The sequence below is a fragment of the Polyodon spathula genome, chromosome 16 (assembly GCF_017654505.1).
Source record: "Polyodon spathula isolate WHYD16114869_AA chromosome 16, ASM1765450v1, whole genome shotgun sequence".
NCBI lineage: Eukaryota > Metazoa > Chordata > Actinopteri > Acipenseriformes > Polyodontidae > Polyodon > Polyodon spathula.
In genome coordinates, this window is record NC_054549.1 from 35,761,070 (window position 1) to 35,775,239 (window position 14,170).

General features: G+C 38.2%; 1 protein-coding gene across 2 annotated transcripts in view; it reads right to left on the reverse strand.

Moving 5' to 3' along the window:
• Positions 1-8,690, reverse strand: part of LOC121328727 (FYVE, RhoGEF and PH domain-containing protein 3-like) — a 55,593-nt gene extending 46,903 nt beyond the window's left edge. Inside the window, exon 1 of one of the 2 annotated variants that reach the window (XM_041273726.1) lies at positions 8,344-8,690. In XM_041273726.1, coding sequence (XP_041129660.1) covers positions 8,344-8,362 — 19 coding nt within the window. In that variant the 5' untranslated portion in view covers positions 8,363-8,690. The remainder of the gene's footprint in view (positions 1-8,343) is intronic. The other variant, XM_041273727.1, reaches the window with a different exon arrangement.
• Positions 8,691-14,170: the final 5,480 nt, after the last annotated feature.

Genomic DNA, 14,170 nt, shown 5'->3' on the forward strand with positions numbered 1-14,170 from the left:
GAAAAAAAAACAAAGTTAGCCACTTGACATTTTGTTGAATAAAACAAATGTAAAACAACTTATTTGTGTCGTTTCTTCATCGGTAGTAACAGAAAAGAAAGTAGAGTAATTGTTTATTAAGTATATAAGATGATTCGTCTACTAACGAGTCTTAAAAGGAACCAGTAAGTGCATGCATGAAATATTGAACATAGCTTTAAAAAAAAGAAGTTTTTTGTATCTGTTCTCACATGAGGTCGCCATTCATTGAAAGGGGTTATAGAAATAACCAGTAAAAAAGCACAGTAATAAAACTGTGGCAAACAACAATCATGTTACAAAACATACATCATATGAATATTTCCTTGTTTGGACAAGCTAATTGCACTAATGTGGACCGCATGAACGCATTGCTGATGCACAGCAATCTCTGTAATTAAAAACAAACACAGTCACATGAAGTAGCAGCTGGGTGTCACAATGCACTGCAACACAGACTTTGCAAATATACCTCTGTGTTTCGCTGCCTCAGACTAGAGAGATACGCACTTTGCAGCACACCAGCTACAAAACTCCACCGCACTGAAAATATTTGGCTTTTGAAGAATAGCACAAGTTAAAATCCTCACAGTAGACTGCTTTGACAGATGAGATAAAACAAGGCCTGGATGACCACCATGAGAAATCTAGGTCTGTTGCACTGGATTTCATTTCTAATACACTAGCAAGAGATACAGTGCCTCTCAAAAGTATTCACCCCCCCCTTGGACTTTTCCACATTTTATTGTGTTACAACATGGAATCAAAATGGATTTAAATTAGGCGTTTCTGCCACTGATCAACACAAAAAAGTCCATAATGTCAAAGTGAAAAATAAAATCTACAAATTGCTCTAAATTAATTACAAATACAAAACAGAAATAATTACTCCTAAGTAAATCCATTTTGATTCCATGTTGTAACACAATAAAATGTGGAAAAGTCCAAGGGGGGGGTGAATACTTTTATTTACTATATATTGATAAAATGTGTCATGGAAATATTTACTAATATTTCCATGACACATTTTATCAACAAACACAGTCTGTCTAATTGTTGTAATCTCGTATGTTTGTCTTGAAATGTTCTAATTACGGTGGCTTCCTAAATAGTGGAAAAAAAAAGTACAGTATGTGAAAACAGTCTTGGACACTGTAGCAGGAATGCAAAGAATCCCAACTCTCAGCCTGGTTTAGTGTAAATAGCAATAAAAAAAACTGTTGAAATACTATGCGTGTTGAAAGTGAGCAGCAATGGGGGTAAATATGTGGCAATAGCAGCAAAAAAAAAAAAAATCATTCCAGCTTTACACAGCCATGAACAGAACCCTTTTTAATGCTATGTGGCTTTTTGAAGCAGGCACACCACACCGTTTTTGGAAGGTACTAATTTCTGACCTTTTAAATTCCTACCCTGTTCATTGCCTCTGAGTCAGCCAGAGTTTAGTTAAGGTTACAGTATATAGCCCACACAATTACCAACTATAGAATGACTAACACTCAAGAGTATGAATGGCGCTACAGTATGAAGTCCCAGCGTGTTCAAACCACAGAAAATCAAAACCTTGCAATATATCGATGCCATTCTGCCAGCAATCAGTCAGCTTACAGACAGCATTGCTTGAGCTCTTGACACAGCAGCTTTATGCAATGGTGTATGGCTGGCCTATGTAAAGCAGACCATGCAGGTAATCTCTCTACTAGAAAAGCCACTAGTCACATGGGACCACGTCAGTGAAGAAGACAATGTGAAACTTGGTCCAGTCTGCAGGGATGGAAAGATGACTCCCATTGCATGGCAGTTCCACCCAATTTTCACATGTTTTATTAGTGCATAGGTAAAAAGCTCAGGTATACCTTATTAAACTCATAGTAAAACCGGGAATGGCTCAAACTACTGTGCAATGGGAATTTTATTTCCAACTCTGAGATGTATGCAAAGCAACATATCTGGGAACTGGACAAACACACACACACACACAAACACCAGCTGTTGTACTTGCTTGGACAACATTTTTGTTCACTAAATGTTTCTCCAGCCATGTTAGACAATTACAAGAACTCAAAAAAAGTAAAACAATATAATCCGTTGACTCTATTTGACAAAACCCCTTGCTCCCTGGAAAATCTCACTACAGAAGAGCACAACTTGTGGTAGCAATAACAATAACAGCGCTAGAAATATTAGACTAAAAACACCAAGACCATATTTGACTATGAATACTGTGCATTGCACTACATTACATTTTCCACACCATGCCACTTCATGACAAAACTGCAGACAAAAAAGAGAGTGTTTGGTGATTCACTACAGCTGTTTCTGTGCATCTTTGTGTTTTAACTTAGCACACAGTGCCACCAGGTGGGGTAGCTCATTGGTGCAATGACCATGAAGTTAAGATCCTATTCTTTTTCCCATTCCTAACAGTACAGGGTGGAGTAAAGACTGAGGGTATTTGGAGCTACCCTTTATTGAGCTGTCAGCAGAAAGCTGGTGATGACCAATGGTGATGACTGGGCTACTGCAATTCTCTATTGTGAAACAATACAAGAAACAGCTGCTTGAATTTGTGTTGACTGCTGCTCTCCACAGAGGCTACTCGCCCAACGAATCAAGTCGTGTAACTTTTTTATGTACATTTTTATGGCACTTTCTAATGAAATGATGAACAAAGGTTACTAAGGGAACGATTGACTGTTACTTTTATCTGTTAAATTTGACTGTTAAAATGATACCCCATGCTTTACAAAGCTGTTTTTCTAACAGATAATATTAGCTCTAAATTGAGGGTACTGAGTAAACGTCGGCTGTTCTGGTCTTTAAAGACATAACAGGTGACAGTATTAATAACACAAGGAAACGTGCTGTCAACATTCATGCAAGAGAAGTGAGATGTCAAGAGGATTTTAATGATGCCATCAATAACATACTATGCCTTCCACTCACACCTGAGTGGCCAGGGAGTCAATTCCACATTCAGGCTCCAAGCACAAAACAAAACTGCAAACCAGGTTAGATAAACATATTTTTAGACATACAGTACAACAACAAAGGCATTATCAGAACATAAAAGCATAATCACATCTAGCCCTTGTACCTGCTTAGTTCCTTTTTATATTCAGAATGGCAGATAACTGGGTGCAGTAGCTTCTGTGTTTTTGATATCTTTCTACCACACAGCACCACCTAGTGGATGCCCTGTTCTGTTGAGAAGGAGATGGTACAGTACTGGAAAATAATTCACACATGATCTGGCAGCTCCCTCGCTATAAGCCGCAAACCCTTGAAATCCATCAGGATCGATTTGTCTTAGTAGTGCTTTTATAGACATGAGCACCCACTTCAAATTAATATCTGGACACGGAGTACAGAATTACTGTACATAATTGTTTTGTGTTTTCAATACAGTACAAAAATGCTACAGGTCAGAGCTACAGTACAAGGATGAGAATAAGCCTCCTATTGCACCGAACTGGACTGGAACATGGGGCGCTGGACTCTACTTTAGCTAAGACTGTGTGACTAAATACAGTCGGCTCCCAGTAAAACCTGGAACGGGCCACACTGCTATGCATTGGCAGTTTATTGAATATCTAGTCTAGCCTACAGTATCCATTTGCCATATCTAAGCATATTTTAAGGAGTAAGGACTTGTTCAATACTAACACAGGTTCTGCAGATTTGAGCGCAGACACATTAACTGGATTTGGATGCTTAGGCCAGCATTGGTATGCTGCCTGAGATGCTCAGGCCAGTCCCATCTGCAACCAACCACACCCAATACAAGCACAGGAAGCACAAGTACTCAGGGAAGAAGGAAACCTTTTAGAACAGGAGTGATTGTTCCTAAATGGTTGGTGGTAAAAGTGTTATTTACACATGTTTTAAAGCCTTCAAACAGCAAAGAAAAGCCACTGTCCTGTGAGGAAGCCTGAATAGGAAAGCAAGGCCTGTTTGATGTGGGGCAAAGTCAAAGCCAGAACCCGGGCCCAAGGATACAGTCCCTTGCCAAGTGTTTTCCTGTCCCTCAGTATACAGCTCCACCAAATTCTTTCAGTGATCCTGTCCATGCCCAAGCAGATTTCCACAGAAAAAGGCAGAACAACAATGGGGAGCAGCGCCAAGCAAAACACTGCAGAGGACACCCCTCCTACCCCTCTGCTGACTCTCACATTTCCACGGCATGGGAAGCGGGGTCCGCTCTCAGCGTTCACACAGGGTTTATCACAAGCAGGACTTCACTAATCCGTTCAGGAGCATCCTTCCCTTGCGATCTGGCACCAGCACAGGGTGGGGATCTTTGGGAGTTACGGCTATGAAAAAGTGGGTGGTTTCTTATTTTTTTGACCCCCCATGAAAGTGAATTCTCATGCCAACACTTCTAGAAAAAGATACATGTTAGGAAAAGCACACTGTCAATTTTATAGTAAGTATTATTATGAGTTTTTTTTTTTTTCTACTAAAAACAAAAATTACAGTAGGGTCCAGCAGGGATTGAAAGACTCCCATTGGATAGCAGTTTCACGCTTTCCTGGTTTTAATACATGCTTGATTAGCCACAGTGTATAGGCAACAATATCAGGTCTGTCTTATTAAACTCATAGTAAAACCAGGAATGGATCAGAATGCTATGCAAAAGCAGTCTTATTTATATCTCATGGAGTTCTTAATTGATGGTTTTTTTTTCTTTTTTTAATGCAATTTCTTTAACCATGTATGTGGTTTTAACAAGAAAGAAAGAGGAGGTTTTTTTTTTTTGTCTGTATTCCAATGGAAATGATTCAGGAAATCAGAAATAGCATAGCCATACATAAATGCAGGAGCCAGCTCAAATTACTATAATTGGTTTTGACATTACACTGCACATTCTACTTAAAGGAGTTCGTAATTTGCAGGGTTTAAACACTAAGATTAGTACTTGAAGAGGAATATCACTTCAGTCCTCATCAGGTAGCTCTGACTATTAGTAAGAACCTAAAACAAAAACCCACAAAGTTTCATAAAGATTACAGCGTGTCAGTGTCTAGGGCAGGACCTGCATTCGAATCCCAGCACAGCTCTCAGAACCTCAGTCCCACCCCTGCTGCTAACCTCCACTGGCCTGAGACCAGGTTTGTTAAGAAAAAATAAACTGGCTGTGAAACGCATTATTTGCATCACATTAGACCACAAAAACAAACAAAATACTGTGGAGACCAGTATTTGGGACTCCGAAATGTTCCTAACATCCACACCCGAGGGCTCTCAGGCTGACGGTAGCACAGGAAATTTCAAATGAAAAATGTTTGGTATAGTTAACACAAGGACAGAGCAGGACAACTAGGTAGAAAGTATCTAAGAATTTCACTTACTGTACAAGGTTAAATGCACGTTCATCTTACTGTATAGTCACAACTTAACTTGAGTTAAAACAGGAAACCAAAGCTGCAATGAAAGGTCTTTGTTTCTGTTCTTGAACAATTTTGTGTTTTATTTTATTTATTTATTTTTTAAGTGACAGCTGCAATGACTCCCATTGGACAGCAGTTTGAGCCGTTCCAGCTTTTACTGTGAGCTTAGCAAGTACCACCTGAGCTTTTTCACCCTTTGGTTTGCCAATATAATTTGACTGTTTAAGCTCCCAGTAAAGCCAGGAATGGCTCACACTGCTGGGAGCTCAATGGTCTCACCTTAGTTCAACACCCTTTGAAACAACTAACAATCCCTGTAGAAACTATACCATGGGAACCAATCAAACTAAACCCTCGGGTATTTAACGTACATACTGTAACATACATGTAATCCCATTACACCAGGCATTTAACACTTTCTTTCCACCTCTATTGAGAGAGCCAAACAAAACGAGAAAAGCCAATCACTGTAAAAACCTTTTACATTATCAAATCGAATCAGGACAGAAACATAGACTCCTGCTGTCCCGTCCTCTTTTTCAATGTCAGTTTGAGATATTCTAGGAGTACATGAACTCCTTTGTACATCCAACTTCTTCTGTATATTAAACTAACTTGACTTCTAGCCAAATCTGCTGTCCTCCATGCTATTCCTGAGATACAGATCAGGGTGATACAAAGCATTGCTTTTAAAGTTATGATTGATGTTCAGTTGCTTTGCTCCCATGCTATGTTTTATAGTTTTTCAGTTTTTTTTTTTTCCCCTAGCAATGTCCACTCAAGTGGAACGACAGTCTTGAGTATCAATCAGATAATGGGGCTTTTTTTTTTTTTTTTTTTTTTTTTTTGGAAGATTCTGGGTTATTTAATTCTAAGATGAATTTGAAAAAAAGACATGCTTGTTATGATAAACCTCCATTCTCCCCTGGCGTCGACCCCCCCACTGGAAGTCCCTACTGCACTCTGTGTTTACTTCACAAGAAGGGAGATGTTTAGAAAAGGCTTGTTAAACTGCTTTTGTGAATTATAAAATCATGTAAACATTTCATCCACAGGCCTGTTGAGAAAGCATACTCTACGGAATTCACTATTTGGAAATACAGTAACAAAAAAATGGAACAAATGAATTCTCCTCTCATCCTGGCAAGTTGCTGTGCTGTTGCAATGTGGGGCTCTCATGCTTTACAGTATACAGTAGGCTACACTGCCTATTCTTCATTTCCAATCCAGCCCAGAGCACAGGGAACAAAGCTGATTCACACTTGATGGCAGTTAAGGTCACAAAACAGAACCGACCCTGCTGGTACAGCTACTGTAGTTACACTTAAACAATTGCTATCTTCATTTGTACAATAGATTAGGAATACATACTGAATAGTAAATATATATATATATATATATATATATATATATATATATATATATATATAGCTACTAATATTTCAATTACTAAGTAGTGTAACACTAAGGCCAAAATCTACGTTTCATATGCACATTTCTGATAATGTTTTGTGTGTTAATTTTCCGAACCCCAAAGACTTTTACTGGATTGTTGCCATGACTACTGAATTCCTTCAAACTTGATTTCATTTGACAGCTGCACAGCTGTCTGGACAGCAGAATCACTGCTCAGCCTGCTCCAAGTGCAAACTAGAAAGCCCCAGCCTCTGTAAAAAGCCATGAGCGCATTCAGTCTTCAATGAAAGCGTACAATAGGTCCTTCTCAACTACAATGAAAAAGGTAGCAAGGCTTTAACAGCTTTGGACAGCTCTGCACAACATCCCAAAGCAATGCAAACGTTTTACAATAAAGTAACAGGAAGCTATTGTGACCACAAAGCCTTAGTAACTCAGATGGCCGGCATCATTTCTAACATGCTGATGGCTACATACAGCAAGTACTGGGTTCATTCCATTTATCATTTTTTATATTTTTAACAACACTATTAAATACGTCCTGGATTGAGGTTTCCTCTGTTTCAAAATGACAGTATGTTTGTTTATTTTTTGTCTCTGACTTTAGCATTTATACTTAAATAGGGAATAGCAAATAAACATATTTATAATGGAATCTAATTAGATTGATAGATAGATAGATGGATAGATAGATAAACAACTGTACATAATAATAATCGTGAATTAACTGGCTTTAACACTGGTATGCACCCCGCATGGTGTGATAACTATTCACCCAATATTGTGTAAAGCGTTTCACTTTCTGCAGTGTGTGTATATGGTAGATACAGAAATGCATTTGTACAGATGTCAATGTAGCTCAAATCTGATTTAAGCCATCAATAAAATAAATACTGTTTGCTGTTTTGGCCAAGTTATGAATTATTTAATATGCTGCATACAAATGAACACAACGAATCTTTCTTGAAAATGGGAATGCTTTATTTGTACTCTCCCGTTTCAGCAGTTGTTAAAATGCATGTAAAATTGTAAATTGACGTTAGAGTTGTTCACTTGAGGATTGGCACATTCATTTTTGTTAACTTGCCAAACAATTTCCAAGCCACATGTTTTTATAAAAAAAACCTCACTTAGGCTACTTGAGAATTATATATAAAAAATACAATGTACAGTACAGTACTATGTAGTGCTGGAAAAAAATACGTAACGTATACAATAAAACAGCTAGTCAACCATACACAGTAGTTTTGACAGCAAGTACTATTGCATATTGATATTAACCCTATTTTGAAGCTAAATTTAACAATATTTGCTCAGTATAAATTAAATAATAAAATGTTAATACAATCAAACAAAACAACACGTGGAATAATACAAAGTAACTCTAACTAACAGTTTTGCGGTAAGTGATACAGTACTGCTACTTCACAAATGTAAATATTTATTTGGGGCATTGCTTTTTGTTTTTAAACAACTTTTTTAAAACATTTTTTGCACGGAGTACCTATGAATTACTTACCAGTGGTCACCCCCTGCATCCTGGAGACGATGTTTATCCGTGTTGTGTTAGCCTGTAATCACTCCCAAGCGGGATTGTGGGTCCGTCTGGAAGTTGCTTCTGCTCAGCCCGTGATTCTGAGACACATCAGGGGAAGGAAGGAGTAACTGCTTAAAAAAAACTGAACTTTTGCCTTATCTTTCCAACTGCATTTCCCCACTGCACAACTAAAGAAACCACATCGTTCTGATCTAAAATACCATTCATTCGGCGTTCATCTTTCTTATTATATTCGGCTTCCTTGCTGTCATTTATCTAAACATTCACAACAGATCTGAGACTGCTCTGGGTCTCTCGTCTCTGCTGAAGCGTGTCTAGCTAGCGTGTTGTGCAGAAATGTGTCCGTGCTCGACCCCGCAGCGCGCTCTTGAGAATCACAATCCAAAGGTCCAGTTTTTTTGAAATCTGTCTATCAACTTTTTAAAGTTTTTTTTTTTGTGTGTGGAATGTTTATAAAAATGTCTGTGTATGACCTTTTCTTGTTTTGTATGCTTAACCAGAAAAAGATAACAATAAAAACAGTCCTCTACACAGTGCTATGCGGAGTTCCTGCATACCTGACTCTTCTGTGAAGACTTCACTTGATAGGCTATTGACCGCTCCGGATTTCAAGCTACTGTCAGTGGGTGTCAAGTCCGTCAGTGTCTTTCAATGGAGTGTCCTTGATAGGGTTATCTGAGATTCCCATTACGGTCATTTTGAAAAGCTGCACATAAAACACTCAGAGGCTTCTGAGCTCAATGCCATGCTTTGTTTTACAATCTCTTTCCAGCCGCCGCTGTTGTGTCTGAGTGACAGTGTGAAAACCTGTAAGGTCGACCGTGTCCCAGACTACACTACCACACTGACACATCCACAGACGTGTGGGTCAGGATCTCAACAGCTGTAGTTTTATCTATTGGGCGGTAAAGTTAAGCACTTCATTATTGTCCATTTGGAGACAAGGTCATAGAAGAGATAACACAGACAGACAAACAGTCAGTCACAGTCAATGCATACGGCAACACAGCAACCAATACAAGGCAGCAGTTATCCAGTATTTTATAAGGAATTTCAAAATAGCATTTTCATGATGTGTGGCTGTCTGTCCCTGAATCTCTTAAAGGAAAATCTTAGATGTAATAGTTTTAAACACATAAGCGGTCATAGAAAATTAAGCAAAGATAACAAATGCGTTCAGCTTCTGCCACTGAGAAATACAGACGATGCGCTATGAGTAGCAGGTCAGCTTGGTTTGTTATCTAGCTGTGGACATGGTTCGATGTGCACTTCGGTTGACAACGCTAAACCACTGATAACCCCAGACTTAAAGGAAGTTGCAACAGACAAGACTTTAAAGAAACAGCACAAAAGAGGATTAACATGGTTCTCCTTCCATCAGCGTGCACACTGCTCACCACTGCAGTAACATGATTATGCTGGTCTCTTAGACATTTCAGATGTGCACAGGCAGCTCTGCTACATTAGCAAAAGAAATAAAACAAGAAAAGATTTGATCCAGAGTGTCACTCTAGTTTCAGCCCCTCCTTGGTTAAGAATGCAGGCCCTTCTTTGTTGAATATGGCCTTGGTGCTTGACACTGGACTATTACAGAACCTTCTAATCATTGAGTTACATAATTAGTCATGCTGGTCATTTAGCTTTACAAATCAGAACCAATTGAAGACTGGGACTGTTTATGACCAATTAAATGGATGCAGTAGTGGGAATGGTGGAACACGTCCATGTAGCCATGGGTGTGTTGAGTAAACCATGAGGGCTAAATCACAAGGCATACCTTCACCTGAGGGATTTAGAACCCTGTGGTTAGAGATGTTATCAAGTGAGCCTCATGCTGTTGGCTCCAGCTTACAATTGTTTACAATGACCCTTCCATTTAGTAATATTATACTTATGTGTTATACAGTCTTTCTGGTACATACATTTATAGCATACACACTTTAAGTATAGTGGTTGTAGTATGTTGTATATGTACTATTTTCATAAAGTACAAGCTTTCTTATACAGTCCTTGACAAGACAAAGTCGAGCGGTTTCTGTAAAAGGGGACCAAAGCTTTAGAATCAATCTTGTATCTCTTATTAGCATTAGGAACATTATCACTGGTCCCCTTATTACAATGCTATTAACTAAAAGTGCTGTATCTGTGCTGGCCCTGTATGCACACAGTGAATAAACACTAGCTTCCATTCTGAAGTTATTCTTTTCTTGTGCTTTACCTTTTGAATTTGAAACTCATATGCCTGTTCTATTATGAGACTTGAATACTCATATGGAGCAACCCTAATGTGTCTTGTTTTTTTTTTCTAGTTGGCATTATTGTGTAGATGACTTATACATTCAAATGAAGCAAAAAGTCATTAAACAATATGTTGCATGTGGAAAAGTGATCATAAGGAGATCGTCAGACCCAGTGACATGGAGGGTCATGGCCAGGAGAGATATGAGGTCCCGTTGTACAACACTCCTCCATCACTGTCCTGCTCAAGCACCTCAAGCGCAATAGCTGCATAACCCCATCTGCTGTGCCGCCATTGCAATTAACCTTTAAAAGCCACCCAATGGTAATGGCCTGCAGTGATGCTAGTCCTTGTCAGATTTAAACCTGTGTTCAGTGACTGGAACCATTATCATGGGAATTAAACACTCAGGTCCCCCCAGCAGATTGTGTGTGTCTATGAAGAAAGTGATTGTCTCTCTCAATTATTGCCAACCAGCCAGGAATGTTCCAACAAACCGTTATCCTTCTGATTCAGGACAGCAGAGAGAACTTGGTTGCACACTTTGCTGTTTTTCTTATTGATCCACACTATTCAAGTTTTCCAAGATTTGATTCATTTTATTTCTTTTGTTGAACAAACTAACTTGCAAATACGTAGTGTGGGATTGTACTTATTTTTTATTGGCTTTTGCGGTATGTTTCTAATTTGTTTGTTAGTGAATTGACAGATAGCAGTAGAGAAATGATGCAGGTACATTTTGTTTCAAACCCGTTCAAAGATCCCATTTGCCAGTCTTTTCTAGTTTTTAAGGTTCAGAGGACCTCTTTTATTTTATGCAAACACACTTAGATGAAAAACTAAAGGATGTGTTGACTTTCTCTGTATGGTAATGCGATCCGAGAGACAGTAGAGCAGTATAATGCAGCCCACACAGGATATGGTGGTGAGCAGTAGTGAAGGCAGCACAGCAATGCAGGCTGGGCAATGTGAAGGACAAGAGGGGGTTTGCTGGGTCTGCTCAGAAGTATTAAGAGCCCGATTGATTACACCAGCAGGGCTTCAAGCCACCTTCATTATTTAAAAAAAAAAAAAAAACCATTCTATCTGAAATAAGATTAAACAAAAACTTCCCTGGACCTTTCTTTAATCAGCACACTATGAACTGCAATGCTTTGATCAATTTCTACATGAAAGAGAAGGCATTAAAATGTGTTTCACTAAAGACCATTTCATTTAATCTGAAGGCAAACCAAAGCAACCTTAACATTATCAGCCTTTCTCACTGTTCTGTAAAGAGTGCACGCTCTCATATTTACCAAGCAGTTGCTTAAGATGATAATATTTGGTAAACACAAAATTTACATTGCTCTTTATTTCGTTATTTATTACTATTTTCTTAAGAAACAGTTTGCCAAAAAAATTGCAGCATCATATTCAAGCGAAGCACTGCCTAGAGATTGCAATGCTTCAGTAACTTCATGTAGCAGAATTTGAGTGCTGGAGGCAAGTTGTCTGGTTTTGTTAATGGTCTGAGTGCATTGTCTTGAATGTACATTTAAACCTGCAATGAAATTCCTGCTGTTAGAAAGAAAAAAAAAAGGAATCAAGAGTGACAGCTACCTTCAAATGTCATTGATGTCACCAGAACTGAGAGGATGGATTAGCAGTGCCTGGAACAGAACAGCCATTTATTGAAAACAAGGGGTGACAATAGAATGGCTTCAACAGGGTCATACTGTCACTTTCAAACCTGTGTAACCCATTGAATACTCCTCATTGGAAACTGGGGCTCCACTTTGGGGGCGGGATCATGGTATGGAGACGTCCTTCATTGACCTTACACCCATATCTACTGCCTGTAAACTCCAGGTAAACACACCTGAATGAATCACAGTCTAGCATACTGACCTGGCCAAATCAATAACATTCAGAAATGTAATGTAGTATATTAGTAGACACGGAAACAGATGTTGTAAATGTGGTAAAAAAAACAAACAAACAAAAAAAAAAAACATTCAAATGGAGGTAACACTTAGGATACATACTGTAAAGGCTATCTATCTATCTATCTATCTATCTATCTATCTATCTATCTATCTATCTATATATATATATATATATATATATATATATATATATATATATATATATAAAACATTATTTAACATGTGTATTGTAATTCAGTTTAATTTTTTCTATTCATACTATAAGACTGTTAATAGCTTACTAAAGTGTCACCTGAATGTCAGTGGATATTCAAATACAGAATCGTTCTTTAAATCTGTTTCTCTTCTCTGCGAAAGTACAGCATAACAAATACCAAGCCATTGTCATAATGCAATGGAACACCCGATAATGCATTTCCAGGCATGCTAGTGCTTTATGAATATGCATTGAGGTACCCTATGCCGTTCAAATTGATGCCGTAGATCTGATGATGGCACAGCGCTCTAGGCAGCTAACTGTTCAAGCTCTAGATGTGTCTTTAGTTTTCATCCTAATACTATGATTTTATAAAAATGAATTATTGGTTATGTGTTTGTGAAATTTCATGCCAGAGGGTTTCTCTTTACAAAAAAAGAGTTGACTCAAAGATTATGTTATGATGGCCTAGTGGGCACATTTTTCTTGTTATCTTTCAAAACAGAGACCTTGTGATTTTGACTGTACTCGTTCCCCCAAGCTTACAAACGCACAAATTATAACAAGAGTGGGGCACAGCAATACTACAAGCCTGCAGTCACATACTGTGCTGTAGATGATCATTTGCACAGTGATTGAGGCTGGCATAGCATTCTGTTTGCCAGATTATTATTTAAAAGAGCTTTGATCATTGCAGGTCATTTGTTTTCTGTAATAGAAGAGAAACCTGCTCATGTTAAGACATATAGTTTTACAAACTGTTTCTCTGATGCTGCATGGAATATCTTTTGCAACACTCATGTGCTCCCATCAGCACATGACGAGCTATGCTGGAAATACAAGGTCTCTTTGTGTTTTACAGTTAGGGCTGTGGTTCAGAGTGAATCCCACAGTACATAAACTCCCAGTTTTTTTTTTTTTTTTTTTTTTTTTCCAGAACTTTTTTTATTAAGTCAAACCTTTAGGTTAATGATGTCACTCAAGGATGTTTCAGAAAGAACTTCAGCAGTGAATGATGTGATTGATAGCTGTGACTGTGTCCACACACCGCCCATACAATTCATGGCTTTTTTATACAGTTTGTAATTATGTGACCTTGTTTAGAAAGGCAACAATCAAGCAGATTTGAAATTAAACATTCTAATTTAGATCCCATGCAATGCCCATACTTTTTTTGGAAGTGTATTTCTTAATAGAACTAGTACAGGAATGTCTAACTGCTATCAGGGCCTGCATCTACATAATGAAAATATACATTATTTTACAATGAAAGAGACAACCCGAATAGGAATCTTAGTGAACACAGTCATTGTCAGATGCATGTGATTTGATTGCATTTAGTCTGTTATGAGAAGTAACATGCACAGTTGCTATACAGTTTCCATGTTCCAGTTTTTTAGCGATAGGAGCTATTTTGTATATACA